The 27,290-nt window shown below is 42.0% G+C and overlaps 2 protein-coding genes across 5 annotated transcripts; one reads left to right on the top strand and one right to left on the bottom strand.

Annotated features, from left to right (window-relative positions):
- Window positions 1-4: 4 nt before the first annotated feature.
- Window positions 5-15,238, bottom strand: TAF1D (TATA-box binding protein associated factor, RNA polymerase I subunit D). Of its 3 annotated transcripts, XM_082051079.1 has the most exons (17): window positions 15,216-15,238; window positions 14,262-14,332; window positions 11,650-11,895; window positions 11,079-11,544; window positions 10,607-10,782; window positions 8,825-8,885; window positions 8,219-8,505; window positions 6,819-6,889; window positions 6,516-6,568; window positions 5,261-5,381; window positions 4,884-4,930; window positions 3,998-4,035; window positions 3,476-3,536; window positions 3,021-3,075; window positions 2,013-2,085; window positions 1,140-1,198; window positions 5-404 (listed from the first exon to the last, which is right to left on the bottom strand). In XM_082051079.1, the coding sequence occupies exons 3-7, from the start codon at window positions 11,880-11,882 to the stop codon at window positions 8,350-8,352; spliced, it is 1,092 nt and encodes a 363-aa protein (XP_081907205.1). In that variant the 5' UTR covers window positions 11,883-11,895; window positions 14,262-14,332; window positions 15,216-15,238; the 3' UTR covers window positions 5-404; window positions 1,140-1,198; window positions 2,013-2,085; window positions 3,021-3,075; window positions 3,476-3,536; window positions 3,998-4,035; window positions 4,884-4,930; window positions 5,261-5,381; window positions 6,516-6,568; window positions 6,819-6,889; window positions 8,219-8,349. The 3 variants fall into 3 exon arrangements, with proteins under 3 accessions (XP_081907205.1, XP_081907207.1, XP_081907206.1); XM_082051081.1 differs by lacking the exon at window positions 6,819-6,889; XM_082051080.1 differs by lacking the exon at window positions 15,216-15,238 and having other exon boundaries at window positions 14,262-14,335.
- A 292-nt stretch (window positions 15,239-15,530) lies between these two features.
- On the top strand, window positions 15,531-26,750 carry LOC309449805 (ester hydrolase C11orf54). 2 transcript variants are annotated; one of them, XM_082072227.1, is made up of 10 exons: window positions 15,531-15,684; window positions 16,494-16,583; window positions 17,960-18,068; window positions 19,600-19,698; window positions 20,601-20,674; window positions 21,448-21,549; window positions 22,568-22,744; window positions 23,492-23,641; window positions 24,224-24,340; window positions 26,407-26,750. In XM_082072227.1, the coding sequence occupies exons 3-10, from the start codon at window positions 18,011-18,013 to the stop codon at window positions 26,578-26,580; spliced, it is 951 nt and encodes a 316-aa protein (XP_081928353.1). In that variant the 5' UTR covers window positions 15,531-15,684; window positions 16,494-16,583; window positions 17,960-18,010; the 3' UTR covers window positions 26,581-26,750. The 2 variants fall into 2 exon arrangements, with proteins under 2 accessions (XP_081928353.1, XP_081928354.1); XM_082072228.1 differs by lacking the exon at window positions 15,531-15,684 and having other exon boundaries at window positions 16,476-16,583.
- The last annotated feature ends 540 nt before the right edge of the window (window positions 26,751-27,290 follow it).

Below are 27,290 nucleotides of genomic sequence, written 5' to 3'. Positions count from 1 at the left end.
AGGCTGCAGCTTTCAGACAGTTTTATTTAAACACTGACATTCTGTACAGAGTAAATACCTCACCAGAGCTTTAGTACAGTGGAGTTCAGTGACAGAGAAGTAAAGGAGAACAGCTGATAAAGCCTGTTCTAGTCAAATCACAACTTGACACAACTCAGCTTTGTTAGCTCTTCTGCAACACCAAGCAGGCAGTGAAGTCTCCATTCCTTCCAGGAGGGCAAAGGCTCCCTGTGCTTCTGAACTGGTTTCCAAATACCATCCACTATTTCATCTTGTAGAGCAGTGAGGGAAGTTGGAATGACACATTTAATTCTAGATTATTGCAATAAACAGTCTAGATAAGGTTGTGTTTGAAAGAGCTCTCTAGTTCTTCCTTGCAGCACTCACAGCAACCTCACCAGGACCTGAGAGAGAAAAAACATCAGCACTTCCACTCAAAAAAAAAAAAAAAACAAAAAAACAAAACACAACACAAACCATACCAAAAAACCCACAGCTATTTGAACTTTGTCTTCTGCACACTGAATTCTTCACTTAACAAGGCTTCCTCTAGTCTGAAGCATGACAGGGGGAACACATACATACCCCCTTTCTACAATGTTAAGAGGCAGAAGCATCATCTCAATGCCAGCTCCCCACATACCATTATTTTCTGTTTCCTATCGCTACTCACTGTGCCTGTAGTGTTCCCACCCTGCACTGCTCCCTCACCCAGCTGTTCAGAATTATCCACTGTAAGACCTTCATTCAGCTCTAGGGTGTATCATTGCCAAGGGAAGAGGAAGCAGCAATTAAGTCACAGGACTGCTGGTGTCACAGCTGTGTTAACCTGTTCTCCAATTTCACATGCTGTGAAAGTCAACTGGTTTCAGAATGGAACTGAGCAGCCTCTTCCCTACATCAGCATCTCAAAGGACCTATGGCAGTAGATACACATCCTTTTTCAGGCCAAGAGGCCTCACCAGGGAAGGTTTATATCCTCATAAATAGACCATAGCACACACCAAGCGTCCACGGCATCCTGCAGAGGATTTTAATATGCGGTCACCGCGTTAAGAGCTGCTGGTTTTTCAGCCATGCAAACTCTCTTTGAAGTGACCTGGAGTTTCAGTATCAGCAGTTTTGCTGAGCACTCTTACCTTCAGACTCACTCTGGTGGCACTCAGATGGTGTTTCTCAGCCCTCTGACATGCTGCAGCTATGGGTTAAAGTCAGATTTGGTTAGTGTAAGCGAAGTGTTAACAACAAAGTTGGATGTAAATTGCAGGGAGCAGCCTTTTCTCTCCTCTTTTTGCTTCTGTGTGTGATAACCATCAACCATCCATCCCTTCCACTTGGAGTCCAAGTTACAAAGGTTCTGGCTAGAACTTTTGTTCCTCTGTATCTGAAGTGCAAGGACACAGCCACACACCCACACCTCAGCAGGAACCTGCTGTCATCAAAGCAGCAGGAGGGAGCGCTGTACCTGACCCACACTAAAGCTTTATTCCCAGCAGACTTTGTGCCACATTATGTGGCAATGGAAGAGCCTGCTGGACTTACTTGCTTTACGGTCATGTCCACAGCTCACCAGAAACAGCAACATCCCAGCAGCCTTGGTAATGACCGGGTACTCGCTCTCACTGCTGCTACCACCAACTTAAACTGATATTCAGGTTCTCCTTTCTTGTTAAGGACCAATCAATCCTCCCAAGCTGTGTACACCAACAAGCCTAAAATCTGTTAAAAGCTCCAAGTGCAGAACAGTTCCTCACGACCAAGAGCAGTCGAATTCAGAAACTAGTGCTACAAATTGCTGCGCAACTGTGACAGCCATTTCAAGTATTTATACACACAAGAATGGCTCACAGATACACAACCTGCTCAGATACTGGGTAATCACTGCCCAGCAGTCTCTGCTACCAGATTACTGTTTCCACACTGACTGAGGGGTTTCAATGTTCTACAGTCATACCAAGTTAACACACAGTTGCAAGGAAACCTTGTGAACTGAGAAGTAACTCCATACTCACCTGTCAGACAGGTTATCTTCCACAGCTCATCCTTTTAACACAGCAGAAGTCACATTGTTCTGTGCTTTAGCACCTGTTTAGAAAAAAAAAAAGAAACTGAATGCACTTGCCTAGTCGACAGTATCCAGTTCTCACACTGAACATGGAAAGAGAAAGCAAGTGCACCCAGATCCCTGAAAAGGGACACAGACTGTTTCAGCAAAAATACCAGGTTTACCAGACACAGCAGAATGAAAACCAACGATGCCACATGCTGAACTCCTGTAGCACTGGTTTTTGAACACCCCACCAGGAGAATGCTGCTGGGTGCAGATACCATACAGTGCAACAGCTGCAATCACTCATTTTAACGTGCAAGCTTTCTGTGTGCAGCAGTTAGGGGTCTCGTGATAAGCTGAGCTGATGTACTCTTCCTTTCACAAAAACTGCCATGCAACTAAAAGAAAACAATCTCCATGAATTTCACCTAAAAGAAACAGAAGCTTCAGAATTCTTTTAAGTGTGTATGTATTCCTGCCATGAAGGATTTATACTTTGAGAATATTTTGCTTCTTTTATTTTAAACTCTGCATTCTATACAACAGAAGCCAAAAATTTTAATGCTATAGTAGTAAATTGGCCGAGCTGCTCAGAGATAACACTTTATACTCAGGAACTTTCAGACATAAAACCCAATATTGCTCTTCAGTATGAAAATACCAAACATGTACTTAACACAGAACAAAAATGCAGCATTTTTACAAAGTCACTTCAAGTTCAGACAGACGAGGTCAGATAGTGCTGCCTATTCTTTCTTACAGCCACCAAAACAGGAAATAAACAATCACTCCTTCCTGATCAAAGGGGGAATAGATTGTTTCAAGCCATCCAGAAAACTCAAACCACAATAAACCATGTTAGTAATCAGGTACCTACACAAAAACCTGGCTAAAGAGTAGGTTCAGCTCACGTAATCCAAAATTTTGGTTACACCTGAAGTCCCCAAACACACCATCTCTTGACTCTTACCAAGCTTTTCCACTTGAATCACTTTTTCATTTGTGTCAAAAGCATAAGTCAGTACCTAAAGGAAAACATAAAGCATTATTGCAGTTCCTAGGATGCTACATCTGCAGAGATTTGTCTTGCAGTTTTATCCCACAGAGCTAACAGGTAGTTCAATGGGTAAAGCGAAACCACAAGTTTATTCTGTGAGGCGTTTCCAACGACACGAACCTACAGAAGAGATCCTATCGGGATAGACCTCAACACTCCTGCTACTATAAATTAACATGACAGATAAAAATTAAGCAGACTGGAAAGGTATCTCAAAAAAACACTTTGTACATTTGTTTCAAGACATTTGGGGGCAGGAGGAAGGTAAGTTATATTTTATCTTCCCCACATAAGTGGAACTCCATGTGAGCAACAGTTTTAACCCCCTGTGATTAAGGAATGTGCAGAACCTCAGAGGTCATACTAACCTAGAAGAGGCCTCAGATTTCTGCGAAATGGTATTCTGTATTTCTCCTCATTACACTCCACCTGAAAATACAAGCTAAGGTTACATACTGACACGTATGTCCACACAAACCATCAGAACCTAGAGCAGTACTTGGCACTTAGGTGATTTCTAACCACCACAGGCATTCCTGACAGCCTTTCTCCCTGAGAGAGGCTTTTCTTTACAGAGTCATGATCTTTGCTCACTGACACAAAACGCTGCTTGTTAAGATGCTCAGAATAAAGTGACATGAAAAGAACACTCAGATTTGTTCAGAAAGGCTGTTCTCACTCACTCTCTTCAGAGCAGTTGAACATATTGCCAATCATCACAACAATTTTCTCACAGTATTCTCAAGCTGGGAGGAAGACAAGCTTTCCTGTTTTCTAAAGCAACACTGCATCTTCTCAGTAAGAAACCCAGCAATATAAGCAGCTCAGCAGGTTAAAGACAGACAGCTAACAACAGGTGAGGGCAAAAAAACAATGTCACACTAACTTACCATGATGCTAGTTCAGACTGGACCATCACGTAGGCTCCCTAAAAAGAAGGAAATTATTGCAACTGAGTAATAATTCCAAGTTATTTCAGCATTGTAGTAATTTTTACAATGACTTTGGTACTTTTATACTCAAAGCAGGCAGACTGTAGCCCAGTTATGCTGTCTGAATTCTAATGGCACAACAACGTGTTGGTTTCTTGTTTGTTTTTGAGCCATGGCCCACACTACCATATCAACAAAATCCACCTGCAATTTTAAGAACCTGGAGCACCATGGCACAGAATGTACAACTAAGGGAGTAACCCAACAGTCAGCTGCTGTTGTGATGTAAAGAAAACCCACATGACACACAATTTTAAGACACCTTACAAATATGCTCTAATAAACCATCTACAAGAATGCAGCGCTGCATGTCTTTACCTGCCAATTCCAGTTCCTCTAGGAGGCAGGAGGCAGAATGAATCCTTGAGATTTTACAGTAGCTACATTTTGAACTATGTTTGCATCATTTTTCCACTAAGTCAACTTGTTACAGGTCTCATTGTCACCACTGCAATTAAGTTTACAGCGAGGAAAGCAGAACCTGTTACTCTTCTAGCCACGTTCTTCAATTCAGACACACAGTGAGTTGTGTCTATTTGCTGAATAACGAGGCATAACAATTAGCTCTTGACAATGTCTGTAGAATAGCTTCTGGTTTTGAAGTCTAGCCAGTTAACTTCAAAAGAAACATGTTGCCAGCTGCCATCTGGTACTTGGATTTGTGTTTCAAAATAAAATATTGCTTCTTTGTAAAAAGGCAACCAAAAAGCTAAGACTTTAGCTTTTATGATGCTCATCCAACTACCTCCACCTAGGAAAAAAAAACTATTTCTTCAGTACTTACCCTTAAGTAGAGGCTTTCCACCATGTTCCAGACATCACAGGAATGCCCTTTAAAATAGAAATGTTTTAGAACAAGGCCATTGCTTTAACTGTACTTTTATCTCATAACAGTTCAACAGTTCTTCCATGTTGTACTTGACAAGCTTTGCAATAAGAAACCTTCAATCTACTTGTTTCAACAGAAATACCAAGTTTAACCAGCACATCTGCATGAAAACCAACGATGCCAGCTGCTGAAATACTGTAGCACTGCTTTTTGAACACCCCATCAGGGAGACACTGCTGGGAGCAGACACCAGACAGTGCACAAATTAGTCTGATTATCTGCTGTGGAAACAGTTATTGAAGAAATCTAATATTCTTACACACAAAGCTTACCTTTTTCACCAACACATTCCACTATAGTCCGCCAAAGTACTAGAGTTGTACATCAGGCCAGCAAACAGCTGTAAGAATTCAAGCAGTCCAAAAAAGTTGCAGCTGCTTAGGGCTGCAGAGCCTGGAAAGAGATCGACATAACTGAACTACACTTCTGCACATCACAAACATGAAACTCACCCCCTAGATTCACCAGGATTTAAAGGAATTGCTGTTTGAATATATGCAAATATTGTCCCTTCATATATGTAACACAACTAATATGTTCATCAGCTGTGGGTTGCGAAAGAAGGGTTTTTTCTAAGCACTAGGTTCCAGGTTTTTGTCTACAGCAACAGACAAAAACTGAACACGTGCTGGAACAGACTGGCTGCATCAACTTTTATCTTTTTACTATTTCTGAAACAGCTTTTTAACAGTACAAAAAAAAAAAAAAATCAAGTTATTTCTCAGTCTACTACATACCTACAATAATAACTGTCACTTTCCACTACTGTTTTCTATTTTTAGAGACAGGTATGGTTTTGACCAAGGTAGCTGGCAGAAAACCCAGTATCATGCTGACATAAGAACAATTTATGCCATGTCAAACTGATGTTTTCTAGTCCAGTGCCCTTACTGTAGCAATGGCCAAAGAAAGTGCCTCTTAAGTATGTTCTGATGAGGTTTTCATTACTGCCCAGCTTTAGCTCAGGGCTGCCCATGTTCAAGATGTTTTCCTATGCACAGCTTTATCAATATATTTGTGCAAGACTATTGGCTTCTTTGTGCTGTCCCCCCTGTTCTTGCATGGGACATGCATTAAGATGAAATTTTACCACTGGGAAGCGATCAGAAGCTGCAGCTGAATGATACAGCCCAGTACAGAAAGGTACAGCAGCGAAGGTCCCAGGTAGCGTCCAAACCACTCAGGTAAGATTAAGTTGCCCTGCAGCATTCAACATCAGGTAAAACCAATGTACTTCTATATACAACTTCTAACAAAAACTGCGTTTAATAGAAAAGTATTCAAGAACTCAAAAGTTTGGGTTTTCATTCAAGCAGAGGCTCCAGGCTCTAATTTTGGTCAGACTGATAGAAGAGATGTTGCACTGAACTCCATACTTTGGAAGCTTTCACACAAAGTTGCGCAGCTATGGAACACTTACGTATTCACATTTGAACTATAGAATACGTTTTTTCAAAAATGTTGAGTGAAACGAAGTATAAAAGCTACCTGAAGAAAATAGGAACTGCAAACCAACTAACAGCTTACCTTGCACATCAAGAGAACTGAGCAGTAGTATTTCATCTTCCAAAGGCAACAAACTAGAAGGAAAAAAAAAGTGATAAGGACTATCAGATATGATCAAATAATTCAAGATTTCTTAAGTCAAAAGCTAGGTCTCAGCAATCAATTTAGCGGTTGTAATAAGCTTGATTTTCATATTAATTTATCCAGTTCTAATCAGAATTGAAATTTAGTTCATTTCTGAGTCACTCAGCAGTTGAACAGAAAAATTCATCACATGAACTGCAGAATGAGCAGGACTCCAGGAACCACCTCGCTATGCCTTACCAAGCAAGAACCCCACTCCTCGGTCCAGGATGAGTCTCTTTCAAGCCATGGAGTATTTCTCAGGTACATGCCTGGAAGAATCATGTTTAGCCATTAATTTTGGACCAACACTCAATGTGATCTTCAACTACCGCAGAGTAATTTTTGCAATTTTACCCCCTAGCTACCAAGTGGCAACTGGGAAACCTCAAACTTCCTTTACAAGGACTTGGGACCTTAAATCAACCATATAAGAAATGCTGCTTGACCTGCTCTCATTGTACTGAGGACTCACTGTGTATCTCTTCAGACTGTCAACTGCATTTTGAAGGAAATGAAACCAGTAGATATAAAGTCTTTTTCTGACAACATCACTGTTTGGCCCAGACTACTTTTACCTGCTGAACAGCTGTTAGTTTGTTGCTGACAGCCATTTGGTTATTAAAAGCATTTGAGTGAGGCAGATCACCCTTCATTTTTTCAATACTGTTGACTGACAAGTAAACTTTTAAAACTATTTTTTATTTCTACTGCTACCAAGACTGCCTTGTGCAGGAGTCAGCTGTATTCAGACCACTTCTAAACATTCACTAGTCGTGTTTCCAACTGTCTAAAGCATCCCTGAGAAAAGATGTTTGCAATTGGGGCAATGCTTGTTAAGTAATGTCATCATAAAGAGCTTTGATCTTCTGCTTAGTCATGTTCATATCAGAACCCATTCTGGACAGAGGAGGGCAAGAAGGGAAAAACAATCTTTTAATCCAAGATTCACTATGCTGCTGGAGTTATTTTTTAAGATAACTTATAACTTCAGATCACTGTCTTAGATTCTGGAGCAGAGAATTAATTTCCAGAGAAGTTATTCCACATGGAATACTCAACCTCAATCATGCAAACTGATTTTTATCATCATTTAAATACATTAATCATATTTTGCAATAGACTTCTGCCCAAGTTGACTAAGCACTTTTGAATTTTTACTGTTGGCACTTGACTTGCGTTGTGTCTTCAACCCTTAGCTCTCAAAGTATTTCACACTTTAACCTGCATTTCCTTAAGACACAGAAAAATAATCAAGTGCCACTTAAAAAAGTCAGCTATGAAAGAAAGGCATCCAAATTGTCCTTTGTAACACGAGCATATATATGTACATACACAAATGCATACATTTTCCTATACTGTGCTACTGCTATGTTACAATATTCAGAACTTGTTTTCCTATTTTTCATTACACAAATTCCATGATCCATTGGTTAACACTAGTCAAGTTGCAGAAGTCAGCATTTCAGCAGGTTTATCAGCCACTGGATCAAGGATATTATGCACTTGATACAGGACAGCAAAGAAGACTTAGAAGCTTAGCAAAAAGACAAATTATACTGGTTTTGTAACCACCTTGGACACAAGCCCAATACACTCACCTTAAACCAAACCTGACTAGGTTGCTTGGTTGATAGCTCAATACTGGCTTAGGAACAATGCTTTAAACCAAGCAGGCCATGAAAAGGTAACTGAAGAGTGATCACTGCCACTCCATTGCTTTGTTTTCTGTTCACTGGGGTGACCCTTGCAGAAGCCCAGAGGTTGCAGCAGCACAGTCGTCTTCCTCCTCTACTTCAATCACTTTAGGTGATTTTGCACGTTTTGTTTCTGGCTTTGATTTTTTCTTACTTGGAATTTTACTGCTTATAATGAAAGAGCTGTTCTCCTAAGAAAATGGAAGACAGAAGTACTCACAAGTCTAGTTTTGAGACACTTAACAGGTAAGATTTTGGAAGTAACTTCACAAACTTAAGAACTCTTCAGAGAACTCCAGAATTCCTACACATTCCAGCACTACTTCAAAGAGAGTGCAGACTCTCAAAACAACTTCCTTCTGCATTACAGATCAGGATTCACAGGTACGACACAGTTAACTCTGCATCTAAGCTCAAGAATTAAGTACTCAAAACATTACCCACAAATTCTTAAACCTCAGAAGAGAAAGAAGGTTAGAGAGTTTCTGAAGTTAAGGAATATTTACTCACCACTACTCTGGCATCAAGGTCATCTTGATTATGAGAATTCAAGCTGTCATCACCATCATCACTGAAATATAAACATTCAAATCAAGTTCCTATTTTTATAGTAGCCCAAAACACGCAAATTATTGCCCTACCACAGCCCCTGGTTTCTCTTAATGTGTAAGGAAGTGCTACAGCTTGTACCCTGTTTCCCCCAAAAAAAGCCCTAGCATGATTTTTCAGGATTTCTGAGGATGCTCGAAATATAAGCCCTAAACCAAAAATAAGTCCTAATTACAGTTCATTAAAAAGTCAATTTAAATACTGCCCAGGCAGCTGTGCATGTAAAAAAGTAAGCATCTTTTGGAGCGGAAATTAATATAAGGCCCTGTCTTATTTTCAGGGAAACAAGGTAGGCATAAGATAATACTTCTGCATAAGGTTGTTCTCAAATTGTAGTTTCTGAATCCAGAACTGCATCCTAAGTAGCAATACTGGCAGGACAGAAGCAGTGCTTCGCAGCAGAACAAACATTCCATATCAGACATCAATAGTAGTATTGAGATATTTGTGATTACACCAGCAAACAACCTAGAGAGTCAGTAAGCCAGAAACCCAGCAGAATACGATCAAGAAAATCAGAGGACAGGCGTTAGCTAGCAGGAACACACAGCTGTCTTCCTGGTATTAGAACTGAGAAATATTATCTCTGTACTGTCATGGAACACAAGTATGAAATCCAGTTCTACTGTCATCTACAGGTTTAAGATAGAAAGGATTCCCTCAAAGCAGATTAAACCATTTTATTCAGTGAATGGCACAGGAAGGGCTGGTTCTAAAACCTACAAGTCTTCAGTACTCATTTCATATAAAAGAATCCAATGTTTGGATAAGCTGACTTGCATTTATTCTACAGAACTTTGTTTCTTCTGGTCTTTTGTAAGAGAGCAAACTAATGTTACTCATTTTACATGCTCACCCTAATACTTCTACTCACATAGTTAGCAGTGTGATTACTGAAGTGAACAGCAGCTGAAAGCCTGCTTTGTACCTTACACTGTCTTTTAGTCTTTCTAATTTAATGTGCTGAGTATACTTAAAACATTAAGTATTCTTGCTGATTTGCTGATCCCTTTATTGCATCTAAGTTAAATGCTTGATCATGAAGAAAGACCGAAGATGCTTCAATGCTTAATATAGTAAAAAGGAAATTAAAAAATATCCTTTAGTCTTTGCCATAAAACACACCACTTCATTATCTGGGGTAACTATAGAGGAACTCATTTCAGGAATATTTTTACCACATCATTTTAATGAGACATTACAAATCATCACTTGAAAGAAAGATCTGTCTTCAGATTAAAAATATCTCCTTCTATGAGAAGTTCCAGGTCATATTTACAAGCACAGAATCCCAAGTAGCTGAGCACTTTGTTCCCAAAATAAACAACACTTTCATAAGCAGATATTCGCATCCAGATTACACAATGTTGACAGCAGCTACAAGGACAGGATAGGAGCTGAACTTGATACACCTAAAACTCTAACAAACCCACATGCTCCTCTCCTGTCTCCTGAATTCTTTAAGTGTCAGAGCAGCAGAGACTGCACTGGTGTGGCTGGATGGAGATGGTTTTCTCCAGAGCAACGTGCACAGTGCTGTTTGGGGCTGGAGACTAAAGCAGGGCTGGTGCCATCCCCATACCAGCAAACACGCATCTGCCTGAATACACACACATTTATATTTTAGATAAGAACAAAAAAAATCCAAGTTTTATACACCTAAAAATATAAAGATGAACTTACCTTGTCTCCCGAATAGGAGAAATGGGGCCTTCATCATCTAAATATTTGTGTTTCCGTACCACCAGACATTCTCTTTCTAAGTCTTCACCAGCCTCAAGGGTTTTTAGAGCTTTTCTAAGATGTTCTTCATATTTAAGCACTTCAATGTACTGCAAAAAACCCTTCGTAGCTGCTTGCTAAAGAAAAGAATACATCAGGTGAGATCTTTAAAATATCACTATAAAGGAGATCCATCATGGATCACTATAAAGGATTTATATCATGAACTGAATTGTAGTATTATATTGATACCCATATTTTAGCTGTGTTTGTCTCAAAGGTATTAAACAGACAACATCAAGCATGCTGTTCAACAAAAGTAAAAACCATTTACCCATTTTGTTGTAGGACACCAGGCACAACATAGCCTATTTAAATTCACTACTTTTAGACTGAATGAAAAAACACATTTATCCCACAAAAGAAGACTCACCTCATAACCAAGAACCATTTTTAAGGGAAGATCTTTCTTTCCATAATGTTTTTCAACAAAAGGGAACTGAAAACCTCTGTCTAGAAGCCTTCTCTTTTGCTCTAGAGGTGAGGCTGTCAGCGGTGGCCTCCCTATAGGCTTCCCTGTGCTCTCATATTTTCTCTTCTTCTTCCTCTTCCCTGAGACAATCTTGAATTTTCGGTGTGCAGCAGCCTTAAACTTCTTTCCTCTGAAGTGATAGGCAAAAATGGCTTTCAAATTGAGTTTTGACTTCTGCTGCTTGGAAGATTCCAATGATTTCACTGGACTTGGATGGGACGCAGAAGAATCGGAAGAGCTTTCACTGTCAGACACGCCTCCGACAGATCCAGCTTGTTGCCCTGAAGACCGAGATCTCTTATTTTGCTTTGAAGGTGCAGTGGAGCTCTTGGGATGGTACTCACTGCCACCAGCAGCAGAGAGATCACTGCAAAGGAAAAAATAATATTTAATTTCAAAAGAATGTATACTTTTATGATATATGACACAAGTACTTCACTCAAAAAATTCTAAACTTGAGACAAAAACTCACATTTCTGAGTCACTGTTGTCCAGTAAAACCTCAGCTGAAGGTCTGCGTACACCGTTAAGCTCATCTGAAGACCCCTCAGGAGCAGCTTTCTTCTGTCTTGAATGTGAACACTCCATTTGTGTATTTGTTTTACATGCATGTACCTTACATGGTTCTTTCTGCTGGCTGCATATTGGCTCTTGGGCATCAGAGTAATCAGAGCCAGAAGCCCGAGACTCATCCGTATCAGTCATGCTTCAGTGTGCCCTAAAAATCAATGAGAATTCAAGGCTTTAAAGAAAATTCTATGTAATCAGGTAACAAGCCTTCCACCACTCCACTTAATAAACTTACAAGAACAACCTTGAGCACATTTCAACATAGATTCTCCTGTGAATCATAGGCAAACGTGTATAAACCTTCAGAGCAACAGTTAAGTTGCAGCTACTTAAGACATTCATAGCATAGTTCAGCTCAGAAGGGATTTTTACAGCTCTTTTGGTCCAACTCCTGCTCAAAGCAAGGCTAACTTCAGAGTTGCATCAGATTGTTCAGAAATTCGTAGATCGGAGTTCAGAATATTTTAACTCTCTCCCTACTAGGAATAAATATTCCCTTGTATAAGCACACATGTAAGCCAACAGCTTCTTACACTCGGAAGGACACTACAGCTTTAAGTCACACACAGATACCCACTTCCCTGTGCTTTACAACCTTTTAAAACTAATCTAATAGTGTCGCCACCAGAAGCAATGCCATCTTCCCTCTCTTTTGCTAGCTACACTATAATTAAAGCCTGCTGCTCTAACCATCTATCAATCCTTTGTTCACTGGCTATCAACCCACATGGGAAACAGTCCCACAAACAAAATGTTAATTTTCAGTCGAATCTGCAAGACAACCCAATCCAGCCCTTCAGCTGCCCAAGTCTACACAAAAGGGACTGAAACACACATCAGAGAAACAGGTCTTTCTTACTTAATAGCCTTATTTTACCTGGTCCTTGATAATTTACTAGTCACGTAAGTTTGCATCTTTGTAATTTCACTGTACTTTTTACCATTTCACAAACCCATCATCATACCCATTAATATTTCTAATGTTATTACATGCCATTTAGCATCGGAAGATTCATCTGATTTCCTCAGATAACCTGCTATTATCTGGATAACAGTTTCATGTTGTAGACTACAGATAACTGCACGGATTCAGGAAGGCCTCCCAAAAGCATGGCATAAGCAACATGAAATTGACGAGTCTGAAAATACAGTACATCTATATAGATCAGCAGTAAAGATTAAGAATAGCAGGCCAGGACAAATGGCTACAGAACACAACCAGCCACAACTACTCACAATATTAAGTTCACACCTATAATCCATCCAGCTACAGTGACCTCCAAGTTACTCTCAAAACAAAGACTGATAAAAATACCACAAGTCTGCTGCAGTCATACATCAGTGGCTGAATTTTAAGCACTCTACAATTAGATAACTTTTTGTATCATCTAACTGTTCAAGGCAGAATCTACCCCCTTGCATTTCTTCCAAAATGAAAATATTTCATTCCAAACCTGCATTAAATGCAGACTTAGAAGTACACTAGACATTAAACTCATCTTAATGCACTTAAAATAGCAGCAGACAGGGACTCAATCTGCCATTCACTGTGAGGAAAGGTGACTTTTAGTAGCAACCTGCACCTATGTCCTGGACAAACTGCAGCCACACTGGTACCATGAAACTGGCAAAGTAACTAACTCTTAAAACCACATTTTAGGGTTTTAAAAGTAGCATTTCTTTATTCAGCGCTGGGGGTGTCCCTCCATAGGTATGCCACTGATTAGTTGGTGGTACATGGTTTATATTGGTACAAATATTACATGCTCATTACATTTCCCAGAAATCATTATCATATTGGCTGCCTGCTCTGAGAACTAATTGCATATGCATAAGGCAGATTATTCTGTGGTCTCTGCTGTCATCTAGCATCCTCTCACTGATATTATAAACTCTTTCAATCTCTTTGATGGTTGTTACTTTCGCTTTGGGGGTCGTTTATCATCTTCATCACTTGTCCGCTAGTTGACCTCTTTATGGTAGCAGCTCACTGAGCAGGCGCAGTCCATTTGTGCTTACACTAAGCAGCAATTCTATAGCTTCAGTTATTTATTATCCTTCTTGTCTGCTTTAAGTTCTGCTTCTAAGGATTCTGTTCTGCTCCATCAACATCTTTTTCAAGTTTGTGGTTAGTACAGCGACATATCCTAACCAAATACAGTGAGTAAGCAACAAAACACAGATTTTACCCTAATATATAGTCAGTAGATAACGAAGTACAAGTTCCTCTTAAGTGCAAATGATTAAAATACAAATCTTACATACTGTTACCAAAAAAAAGAAGAAATCAGAACTATAATTGAGATCTGCTGTATCAAAATACACATATCAGTGCGAGGAAAGGTGATTTTTAGCAGCAACGTGCACCTACGCCCTGGACAAACTGCAGCCACACGGCTAACATCAGTTCACCCAAGACCTGACAAACGCAACATCCAGAAACAAGATGACATCCAAGCACCACCACACGCAACATCAGCCCTCTCAGCTCTCCAGGCTGTGCCAGATACTTACAGTTCAGAGCTCAGCATCATTCTCCGCCTCTGCTGCACCCCTGTGCTTAACAGCCCGCAGGCCAGACAGATCTCCTCAGGAAATAAAAAAAACAAGATGTAACTGGCTGATTATTTCACACACACTTCCCTCCGCATCAAACAGCCACCCTTGAATTCGCCAACATTTACCTCAGGTTCCAGGCGCCGGACACGCGCCCCAAGCGGGGCACATTCCCTGCGCTCCCACAGGCCGGGGCCGCCTCGCCCGCCCCCGGGAGGAGCCGCCCGGCTCTGCCGCTCCCCAGGACAACCGCGCCGGGCCGGGCCCTCCCCGCACACGGGCCCCCCGGCCAGCGGGCACGACTCGATACCGCTGCTCCTCGCATCTAGAATACTGTGTCCAGTTCTGGGCCCCTCAGTTCCAGCAGGACAGGGAACTGCTGGAAAGTCCAGCGCAGGGCAACGAAGATGCTGAAGGGAGTGGAGCATCTCCCTTATGAGGAAAGGCTGAGGGAGCTGGGGCTCTTTAGTTTGGAGGAGACTGAGGGGTGACCTCATTAATGTTTACAGATATATAAAGGGTGAGTGTCAGGAGAATGGAGCCAGGCTCTTCTTGGTGACAACCAATGATAGGACAAGGGGTAATGGGTTCAAACTGGAACACAAGAGGTTCCACTTCAATTTTGTAATAAACTTCTTCTCAGTGAGGGTGACAGACACTGGAACAGGCTGCCCAGGGGGGTTGTGGAGTCTCCTACTCTGGAGACATTCAAAACCCGCCTGGACACCTTCCTGTGTAACCTCATCTGGGTGTTCCTGCTCCGGCAGGGGGATTGGACTGGATGATCTTCTGAGGTCCCTTCCAGTCCCTAAAGTTCTGCGATTCTGTGCCTCCTCCCGCCTCACCCGCATCCCTCGCTCCCGCCGCCCCAGCGCCGCGGATGCCGGCGGATGCCGCGCGCAATAACCTCACCTGCTCCCCTCTCGCATCCCCGCTGCAGAGGACGCAAAATGGCCGCCCGGGAGGTTAAATAGCGCCGGGCGCTCGCGAGAGGCGCGGGGGCTGACGGGAGGGAGGGAGGGAGGGAGGGAGGGAGGGAGGGAGGGAGGGAGGGAGGGAGGGAGGGAGGGAGGGAGGGAGGGAGGGAGGGAGTTGTCCGGTGCTGCCATGCTGGGGGGGGGGGGGGGGGGGGGGGCGGTGCCCGGAGAGAGGGGGCGGTGCCCGGCGGGGGTGGGGGGCGGTGCCCGGCGAGAGGGGCGGTGCCGCCGCGCAGCCCGGGCGCAGGTACGTGCGGGCAGGCGGTAGCGGCGGCCGCGTCTGGGGACAGGGACCGACTGCCAGCGCTTTCGCAGGCTCGGGCGGTGCGGGGCAGCTCCCGGCTGTCTCAGCCCGGAGGGTCCGGGCTCTCTTTAGGGCGCGGTTCCCGCACTTCCCGCCCGGGGTGAGACTCGTGGGACTGGTCGGTCTCTTGTTACTGCTGTCCCGCCTCTCCTTCCCTCTACAGTCCCGTCTCCCCGAGCGGGCGGCTCCAGCCTGAGCACCCCCTTCCTTCCCCTCGCAGCCCTGCCAAGTGCCCTGTCAGCTTTGGCGTTCCTTCGCTCCAGCTCCCCCTGCTGCCTTCGGCCGCCTGGATGCCACCCCAGTCCCGCCGGGCGCTCTCCTTGTCCTTCCATGACTTATCCCTTCCCCAAATCCCCGCCGCTCGGGCAAATGCCTCTGCTGTCCCGCAGCCTTCCCCTGCCCCGGACAGGATCTCCTCACTTGGCTCCAGCTGGGGAATGCAACCTCTAAGGATGCAGCTGTAGATGTTTTGATCTTCTTGGTGTCTTCTCCGTAACTGCCGTATTCATTTGTCACCGGTATTTCTTCCCCCCAGTCCTTGACTCGTCTCTAGCCTGCCTGTAACCACTCCTTTCTGGCTTCTACCCTGCAAACTAGTTTTAATTCAGGTTTTGATACTAGACAACCCCATTAATATCATAGTTCCCATTCCATCTTCATTCTCCTGGCCTTTAAATATTCTCTCTGATGTTTTCTTCCTGCTCTGAAAAGATAGATTTTGAAAGTCTTTTTAGATGCTTGTTATCTCCCTTCTTGTTGCACCATCCCAGATCTAACAATCTTATCATACTTTAGCATTTGTGTTCTTTATTTGAAAGTCTTCTCTAGTAATTCAGTGTCGTTCCACCCCTCCATGATGGATCTCAACTGTTTGATGTTATCTCCTTTCAGGTTCTCCCTCTCCCACAGACGCAGGCTCCCCTGTGACTGCTCTCTTTGCAGTCTCAGGGACTGCTCTCTTTGGTGACTCAGGGATCTACTTCTCTGGTGTCCTTCCAGGTAAGGGCTACTGCCTAGCAATCAGATAGGGTTTATCATGGTGCATTGAGCTTTTTCCACAGTCTTTCCATCCTTTCTTGATTGTGGGGAGCAGACTACTGCCCTTTAAACAGCAGGTGATGGTCTAGGTGTTATATCTGAGCCTACTTATTTGGACTGAGTCACCTGTGGAGATGAATAAGACTAATTAAGATGAGAATTATTACACACAGGCAGCTGTCTTTCTCCCTTTCTCTACTGCTTGTTACAGCAGTAACTTGGGGTGGCTGAACTTGGAACTCGAAGACTTAAGTGACCGCTATCTCCCAACTCTTTTTATTTCTTTTTTTTTTTTTTTTTCATTTTACCTGTTGGATTTTTTTTTCTTTATGCAGACTCAAGAGGCTGATGGTGTAAGGACAGTTATGATTTTCAACAATCATACAAGCTGTTTTTTTTTTTTTTTTAAATAGAAGCTAAAAGTACGCATAAACAGCTAGCTCACATCATGGTCTTTCCTAACAAAAGCTCTGTCAGATTTGAGATTGTAATTAGGCTTTTTGCTTTTTACTCCAAGGCCTGAGATCTGGATCACGGGACCCATTTTGTTTTTCTCCTGCGTGCAGCAAGCATGTGCCTAAGGAGTTAATGATTGCTGTGGGTGGCTGATTTATAGGTAGTGTATAATCAGCCGTTTGTGCCCTCAGCTAGTGGTTAGCCCTAGTAGCTGGCTTTGCTGTTGCAAGGCTGACTGAAATATAGTTCATTTGTAAAGAGGTTCTTAAACTTATGTTCAAACAAGTTTTTTTGTTACAGGCTCTGTACCCATACAAAGCCTGATACTGCAGAACTTGCTGCTGCTGTTTTCGATTTTGCTGCTAGCCTGTTCCGCTCTGGAAGGGTGTCACAGACTCTTACAAAGGAGAAACACATTCCCAGAATCAGTTAGAGACCAAGTCACAGCTGCAGTTGAAAGTCCATCATAGCCAATGCTGGAAAAGTAAATGTTAAGGTAGGGAAGAACTGAGGAGGCAGCTAATGTGCTCAGAAAAGCCAAGTTTTATTTCAAAAACAAATTATGATTCCAGGCTGACAAAGGACAGATAAATCTCCTGACCTGTCCCTTCAACTGGATTCAGTGTAGGATGTGTTTTGCCTACACCCAGTTGTAAGCTTGAGACTAGCATACCTAAGGCTCTGAGCCAGCTATACAGCTGACAGGTACATCTTCCAAAGCACATAAGAAAATGCACTTTAATATTGAAGTTGTTAGTCTTTCCTTTGATGGCAGAAATACAATTCTACTGTTTTCTATGTATTCTTGACTGAAAATGAAAAATAAGTAATACCCTGAAAACAGCCTGTTTTAATCATTAAACTATTATCCCTGTTGATAGATCGGTTGCTCCTGCAGTGTCTTGCCTGAAGAAAGTAGGGCCAATTAGGAAATGGCCAAAGTCGAAAGGTTTGCTTTTCATGTTCCAAGTCTGGAGGAGCTTGCTGGGGGTAAGTCATGCAGCGTGTAACTTTTTACAAACTTATAAACTTATAATGTACTTTCCAAACTTATCTTAAAGTTCTTATCAAAACCTTTCTACAGCTAGTACATGCAGAATGTTCATGCTGTTAGTACACTGAGATGTAAAGAAAAGCACTGTGTTTCTATATGCTGTTATTTCCTTAAAGCAAACAATGAGTCCTCCCCCAGACCCAGATGATGTTTAAGCACTCAAACAGGATCTGAGACCCTTTAAAACTGCTGCATTTGCAGACCCGTGCATGGGTTGTGAAGGTTTTGACAATTACAGACCTGTGGGCTGGCAGAGAACAGTGTGTACTTGCAGTAGAACAGCTTAAAACAGTAGCAGAAAAGATGGATCACAAAGCAGAATTCCTCCCACCTCCATCTCTGTCCTGAGGGTATCCTGTAAGCTGTGAATTTTGTTGCTGTTCAGCTCTTAAGTATAATTTGAGGAGTGCCCTTTTCTTGTCCTTTTCCACTCACTGGAAGGTTCTGAGGTGTATTGAGAAAATTGACCAGTACTTTCTACTGACCCTTGTGGTCAATGGCTTGGTGAGGGTGCTCCTGAGACACGGAGTGGGGCTGAAACCCCCACTGGAGGAAACGAAGGCACAGGAAAATCCTCTGAGTAAATAAGGAACTGCCTGATTTGAGATCACAGGCTGGATTGTCTGTTCTCTAGTTTGAGATATCAGACAAAGCAGAGCCCCAGGCATGAAAGAACTTGGGCATTTTAACATGGTATTTGAAGCAGTGTCTGGAAGTTGTTTCCAAACAGTGAACTTGTCTAAGTCAGAATCCTCCCTGTTGTTTGAGTGACTCTGCAGGTCTGAGCCTAAAAATGTTGATATGAAGCAAACCCAAAAGTTTAGATTTGGGGCTGTTGGTTCTCCCTCAGCACATTCATTACATGTCTTGTACTGACAGTGGCACCTGCCAGAAAATCCCCACATGAACAGAAACATGATGGGCAATATCCTTGACTGCAGAAGTTTCCAAACAGCAGAGACCATTTGAGATCATGATAAAGCAATTGCAAACAGTCTAGTTGATATATTTAAAGAACTGGTTGTCACTTCAGCTAAACCTCACTTCCTCCTTTGCTCTCACATGCTATTTTTCTGTGATCGTAACTGTCTGCTCTCGTGAAGCAAAACCACTGCTGAATGTGGTTGAAGTTTATCCATGTCGCTTCACATTGTGCTACTCCTAGTCTACTGGGAGCGGTCAGTCATTGTATTTCAATTAAAAGGTGTTAAAAATTCTTAATGAATTAGTGTGCTAACTAACAATTATCTGAATGAGCTTTTGCTCTTCTCTGAAGCTGTGGCTCAGGAAACAAGTGCCTACAGACAGTAACATTTAAATCAATGCGGTTACTTTGGGTAAGCATAAATCATTTGATATATCTTGCTGAAATAAAGTCTAAACAGATAGATTTATTGTTGTTAGTAACTTGTCAAACTCTTAGAAATTCTTCATTGTTAGTAACTTTGCCATTATTCTTTATTATAGTTTTGCAGAAAGGGCTTAAAGAAAACTTTGCTGATGCTCAAGTCTCTGTTGTAGACTGTCCTGATCTGACTCAGGAACCCTTCAACTTTCCTGCCAAAGGTAACCTAGTATTCCTGTCTTCCACTATGGCTTCTCCAGTTCTTTCTACCTGATCTTACTTGGTTTTGGTCTTCTAAAGATGCTGGAAGAGCTTAAATTGTTTTTAAGATAAAGACTATATATGAGAGTTACATTTATTTCTGAACTTGCTTCCTAGTTGATGTATGAACAAGGACAAGCCAATACCAAATATCATACTTGTCCTATTTTTTTTTCTTAACTTTTGATTGCAATACTCTTTTCATAAGCTTTATTTAGTGTATTGAAAAGATTTTGAAATTAAGCTGCCTTCCAGATGGATACTTTTTTAAATCTCTGCCAATCACTGTATGAACCTAAGGAGTTGCACTTCCATTAATTTTTAAATCCCTGCCATTCACATATGTTGGTGAAGTGAATGGGATTCATCTTTTTTGACATTAGCTGTCTGGAAGACAGACATGCCTTTTGTGCTACTCATCTGAGTTCCCTCTGTCATCAGTATAGTGAAAGAAACAGAAGGTGATTCATCCCTTCGTAAAATACATGTCCAAATAAGTGGGATGATGACTTGGGTATCCAGCTTTCCTGAAATTTTGCAAGTACCGGTGGGGGTATCCACTGTGTGGTAAGGGCATCTTACCGGAGAACCAGTAAGTTGTTGCCACTGTCATATTTTTTTGTGCTTAGAGAATGTTAATTTTATAACAGGCTGCCTAGCATTAAATCCTACTGTGAATCATTTGGGGGTTTACTGTCCTTGGACGTCTTAGTAGTGCAAGACTTTATCTAAGCATGCTAGGGAAATAGTGTTCTCAAAGGGTTTTAGAAGTTTGAGGAACAGGTTCTTTGGTAGGTTAGACTGTGTGCTTGTTTAATTAGGAAAAACTATTTTACCAAGCTAACTGGCTGTATTTTTCCAGGAATCTGTGGAAAGCCTAGAATAGCAGATGTGGGAGGTGTTCCTTACCTCATACCTGTTGTACGGAAAGAAAAAGTGAGTTTTCCTGTAGCTGTGGGATTTAATACATTTGTCGAAAGAAAAGCAATATCTTATTGAAATATAAACAAAACTAAGGATTAGCAGATACTATAAGATTCCACTTGTAAAAAAGACTTTTCGGTGTTTTACAAGATTGATTCTGACGTGTGTTTAACATAGACTATGTCAAGAAATCTTACACTTCGAAGGAAAAATAGCATATCGTGGATGATGGTTCATCTTCTCCTGCCCTCAAATACAACATAGTTTCGGAAATATACCGTCTGTGACAGGAGGCATGGAAGGAACTGCTAAACAAAGGGCTTGTCTGCATGTTTATGTATGGCTTGCTGTATGCTTGTGATTTCAAATCACAGCCATGCTAATTTGTAAAAACTGGCTGTATTTGCATTTCCAGGCCAACAATGGATTTGTGTTACTGTCCTTTTCCAAGAACATCATGCCTCCTTTCTGACATCTGGCTCTATATGATATTCCCTTCCATTTTTTATTTTACAGAAATACAAACTTAAATAAGAACAATAATTCATTTTGGGGGTAAAATGGCAGGAAAGCATACAGGCAGACTCTACGTTTCAGAAAACAAATGCTCATATACCAAATTTGTTGCTGCCAAATGTGTTGTTCAGAAACTGTGTTCAACCTAATTATCCAAAATACCAATGAGGGCATTGTGAATTAAATGCATCCAGAGGTTATGGTGAACAGGATGACAAATCTGAATCAGAGCACCACACCAAAATCACAGGATTGATTCTCTTTTGCAGGTTTATGATCTAAATACAGTTGCAAAAGACATAGAGCTTCCTGGAGCTTTCTTTCTTGGAGCTGGAGCGGCTTCATCAAAGGTTCTTGGAGTAAATGCTGAGGTTGGTAAATAAGTGTGATGGTTCTCAATGAAGTAATAGAAGTATCGTAATAGTAGAGCAGAATCATGCTGGGTATTTTCCATTTACAATAAAAAGTTTAATAAACACCATTCATGCCAAAAGCACATAAAATAATGAGGAGGGATTTGGATGAGAGCCATCCAATGAAGTGCATACTATTGAGATGATAAAGATTAATTTTTAACTTGTAATTCTCCATGAAGCATGTGCTTGTTTTCAAGCATACAAGAAACATGATTTTTTGAAACTGATTGGCAAAGACCTGACCAGAGGTTTTAATGACAAGACTTAGAAATGCTTGTCAAAGTTACTGGTAAATGCATTTGCAATACTCCCTGTCTTTTGCCCTCTTGGATGTCTTCGTTTTACCCTCATAAGTTTTAAAGACGCCACACACAAAACGATCACCTGCAGGAGACAAAAACTGCTGCCTGTGGAGGCTTTGATTAGAGCCTTTTGAAGCATAAACCTCTGGTCTTGCTGTCTCCTTTTGATGCATTTATTGGCAGATGAGATAGTCCATGTCAGCATTAAATTTGTGCCACAATAGTAGTGGTTGTTACTGTTCACTGATAAACACATAGAATTTCAATACTTGCATGCAGGCCTCAGATCTCAATGGTTAGACTGTTTTTTTCCTTGTGTGTGGTTTTTTTTTTTTTTCCCTTGTTTGTTTGGGGTTTTTTGTTTGGTTGGTTTTTGTTTTCTTTGGTGCTTGTTTGTTTTCAACACTAGCATTCATCTTCACATAACATTAAATGTAACTGTCCAGAAAAATTAAAACTGTTTTCTGGAATTTCCAATTACATTACAATATCAGTGCATTTTTCTTACCAGTACAGACCTCATCCTGAGAGACAGTTGTGTGATGAAGGGGATTATTTCTTGGGAATGTTGTCCAAAGCTTAAATTGCATTTATGAGTTCTGTTCATTGGAATGACTCTTCCATGTTCTCATTGACTTACTTGACTTATTCTTACCTATTCTTTGTCTCAGCTTATTCCTATTGTTCAAACTAAGAGTGAAAAAAAGCCTGCTGTAAATGGGAGCTACATTGCTCAGATAAATCCTGCAGATAAAGGGTGCCTGCTTGAGAAGTACAGCAGTAAATACACAGACTGTGAGTTTGGGCTGTTGGCCAATCTTTACGCCAGCGAGGGCCAACCCGGTAAGGTACGTATCTGGATCAAAGGTGACTTTGTGTAGAGCTTTGTGGCTGAAGGGAAACGTGTGCTTCAATGTTCTACTATCAGTTTTCTGTGATAACAGTGAAGTAGTAATTCCATGAAAGAATTATTCAACCATAAGGAACAGATGCTGCTGAATGATGGGAAGAATTGGTGGAGACAGAGAGGCACTGGAATTTTTGAGGGATAAGTATATTAGTGTACTAAAACTTTTCTATCATAAATCATCCATCCAAATCCAGCTCAAACCAACAGTGATTTAAGGTAATGGTTGTGCAATGTACTTGTGTAAATCAGGTCTGGGCACTTGTCTAGTTTTTTTGTAGAAGTGCTTCCCCCACCACAGCTGCACAAAGAGGTGTTGGCAGAGCAGTCACAAACCTGACTACTGCATGGAAACTAAGCAGCCTTCTCTGTCTCCAAGAGTTTCTTTACAAGAGAGTGAAAGCCAGCTGGGGACAGAAAGGGGTTGCTTAAATCATTGTCTTATGTATGAGTAAATGACTTGCTGCCCAGCGCCCTTCACAGGCAAAGCTAGTGTTGAACAGAAAGTTGGGAAAGGGAGTTGGTCAGGTACTGGAATGATGCAAGTGGAGCAGTACTTGCAGGAAAACTCACATTTTCAAAAGTAATTTTGGTTTATAAGCTTGGGAGAATTTCAGAGCAGCTCTTACAGACCATTGCAGACTGTTGCTGTGGAAGGCAGCAGTGACAAATTAACTTTATTCTCCAGGTCATTGAAGTGAAAGCCAATGGAAGAACTGGGGAACTTAACTTCGTGTCTTGTCTGAGACAAATTTTAGAGAAACACTATGGAGAAAAGCCGGTTGGCATGGGTGGTACATTTATCATTCAGAAGGGGAAAGCGAAGATTCACATTATGGTAAGTTGTTCTCAGTTCATTTAAGTTTATTCACCCTTCTGAAAACAGAAGTATAAATCAGGGTGTAACATTTTACTGCTTGGAGTTTGTTTGTATTTTCAAATATATCCATAATCTGTTAGGGTAAGCAGTGTATTAAAGTGAGGAGCTGACATTACAAAACTGACGTTACAAAACTAGTGACGCTTAATTACTTGGCCTTAGTACCATCATCTTTTCCTTTGAAATCTGCGGACAGCTAAAGAACTGTAGAACTATTGTAAAATGAAATTAGATACATGAACTGAGATGATACTTAGAAGCTCAGTAAATTTTAAAAAGTCTATTGCTTATTATAAAATGTACCAGGAGGAGAATCCCGACTTCAGTAGTTCTCCCACTATGTGTGAAATGAAGGAAGCAATATTCTGGTCTCTTGTGTTTCTGGCAGAAGCACAGTAGTTGACACTGGAACTTCTTTTAGGCAAGAAGGACTGTGAGCAGAATAGTGGGGAGGGCAAAAGTGAAGGAAAGTTGCTAGAGAAAAAGTGTCTTGATACAAGTGTCTTCCTTTCACTTACAAAGCTTTTACTTCTTCTGTAGCCTCCAGAATTTTCTGCCTGTCCTCTGAACACCGACGAGGATGTGAATAACTGGCTCAAATTCTTTGAAATGAAGGCTCCACTGATTTGTCAGCCAGTAATAGTTTCCAGAGATCCAGTGAGTGTAACTGTCATTTCTAAGTGTAAACTGAGACTTGTAATGATTTTTGTCCTGGATGTGATTTTCCTTTTAAGAACAGGAGTGTGTATATATTGTGTTAAACTCTTCCAGAGGTGGTATAATGGAACAGAAGCTTCTCATTCCTGTCACTGGTTTGAATTGAGGCTAGGGCAATCTGTTCTACTGGCTGTTCAGAGTGGATTGAACTTAATGGTTCAGTTGCAATTGCAAGGGTGCAAGTGTTTGTCCCAAACCCAACAGCACAGTCTGCATTTGGTGCTGGCCACACCAGCAGAAATGTTAAGAGTGTGGATGCTTGTTCAGCCATGCGTTCATGTAGTTCACTTTCCTAAGAACTGTCTCTACTAATGCTGTGTCAAAATATATGAAGCATGTGTCTCATAATTGCTGATGCAAATTAAAGCCTGCAAAACCTCAGGCTAGAAAGTTATCTAGCATCTTTCATAAGCACTAAATACAACAGCAAACAATTGAGGATAAAAAACAATCTGGTTTTAAAAGCTATTAAGATATGCATTGTTAGGAAGACTATTTTTTAAAAGTAACCAGGAAACCATAGATGAAAATGACTATAAATAACAATGCAGTCATAAGTAATATAAGAAACCTATTTCCAGAATTAAATGAGACATGCTGTAAGCTTGGATATGTTCCAGGGTGTGACTTTATTCTGTCATTATGTGGCAGCCTTTGCCCAAAGGCTAAATTGTGTGCATCTTCCCAGAATCAACTGGCGAGTGCTCTGAAAACAGCCATCAGCAGCTGCTGCATTCAGAACCAATGCAACTTGTGTAGTGGATGCAGCTGGGTTGCTCCCATCTGACTTAACAGCAAGCTCAACAGCACTCGGCTAAGCCTATGGTTTTGGAAATGTTTGAGTGTCACTACAGAGACAGCAGTAGAAGATGGCATTCAAATGCCATTGTGTTACTCATCAGTATCCTCTTGCAGCCCAGAAAACCAACTGTATCCCAGGCTGCATTAAAAGAAGTGTGGCCAGCAGGTCGTGAGAGGTGATTCTGCCCCTCACGAGACCCCACCTGCTGTGCCGCATCCAGCTCTGAGGCCCTGAGAAAGACATGGACCTGTTGGAGAGGGGCCAGAGGAGCCACAGAAATGATCAGAGGCTGGAACAGCTCTGCTGGGAGGACAGGCTGAGAGAGCTGGGGTTGTTCAGCCTGGAGAAGAGAAGGCTCCAGGGAGACCTTATTGTGGCCTTTCAGTGCTTAAAAGGGGCTTATCAGGAAGACAGGGACTTTTTTTACCAGGGCCTGTAGAGATAAGAGAAGGGGCAAGGGTTTTAAACTGAAAGAGGGTAGATTTAGATTGGACGTAAGGAAGAAATCTTTTATGATGAGGGTGGTGGGACACTGGAACAGGTTGCTCAGAGAAGCTGTAGATGACCCATCACTGGAAGTGCTCCAGGTCAGACTGGGTGGGCTTTGAGCAACCTGATGTAGTGGAAGGTGTCCCATGGCAAGGGAGGGTGGACCAGGTGATCTTTAAAGGTCCCTTCCAACCCAAACCATTCCATGATTCTATGATATATCAAACTGGTGGGTGTGATCTCACAGTTTAGTGGGCTGGTTGTTATTTTATTCAGTTCTTCCCATTTTCATTTAAGCTGGCGCTCAGAATTTTGCATAGAGATTGTCCCTTAATTGCATAGGTCTGTGGCATTCAGTGCAGAAAGGTTCTGATTTCCAGTAGGGTTTCCTTGGTGTGACTGCTTTGCTTAATCCTGAAAGAAAGGGAGAGGGAGGGGAAAAAAAAAATAGGGGGGGAAATCTCTAGGAGGTTGACACCAAAAGTTGGGAGCTATCAGGGTTTCTAAATTCTTTTCTCTTTGATGTCGCATGGTAAATCCTTGTACAGCTCCTCTTCTTTTGCCTTACTAGTTTCCCAATCATCTTTCAAGTTTCACTGTTGTTGGAGTGAACCCTGAGATGTGTGAAAACACACAATATAAAGCAAAGACTATCCCAGAACTTTTAACCACAGTTCACCTGAATGCACATTCACGGTCTTTTCTCTGGTGACAGGGCTTTGACCTGCGCCTGGAGCACACCCACTGTTTCAGCCAGCACGGGGAGGGAGGACACTACCACCAGGACACCAGCCCCGAGAGCGTGGGGTACCTGGGGTACCTGCTGCCCGCAGAGCTGCTCTTCCGCATTGACCGGCCCCCCGAGACACACCGTGTTGGCAGGGACTGAGCCGCCACAGCAACTTCATCTTTCTGAAATACAAATGCTGATTTTTGTAACGCTTTTAATGATGCACATTTAGCAGTTGAGAATAAATATGAGAGCGGTAAACTGCCAACTTCTTAATTTTGTACTTAAAATTGTTGTGACTGAATTAAAATGGTAATTTCATTGCAGTATTATTGTGGGGTGTTTTTTTGCTATTGGGTTGAGCTTCCTGTGTGGTCGTAGTTGATGTTGGGGACTGAGAAGTGAATTTATGTTTAGAACAGGGAATTAAACCAGCTGTGGTCAAAAATCACAGAATGTCCTGAGTTGGAAGGAACCCACAAGGACCATCGAGTCCAACTCCTGTCCCTGCACAGGACAACCCCACAGTTCACACCGTGTGTCTGAGGGTGTTGTCCAGTCTCTTCTTGAACACTGTCAGGCTTGGGGCCGTGACACCTCCCTGGGGAGCCTGTTCCAGTGTCCAGCACCCTCTGGGTGAAGAACCTTTTCCTAATGTCCAACCTGGACCTCTCCTGGCACATCTTCCTGCTGTTCCCTCAGGTTCTTGGTTGCCAGAGAGCAGTGCTCAGCGCCTGCCCCTCCTCCTCCCCTTGTGAGGAAGCCGTAGCCGCTATGAGGTGTCTCTCTCTCCTCAGTCTCCTGCAGGCTGAACACGCAAGTCGCTGCAGCTCTGAGGACGACACCGGGCTGGGGTTCACCTGCGCCGC

The sequence above is a fragment of the Streptopelia decaocto genome, assembly GCF_964273445.1.
Source record: "Streptopelia decaocto genome assembly, chromosome: 1".
Taxonomy (NCBI): Eukaryota; Metazoa; Chordata; class Aves; order Columbiformes; family Columbidae; genus Streptopelia; species Streptopelia decaocto.
This window is presented reverse-complemented; position numbering and strand designations above follow the sequence as displayed.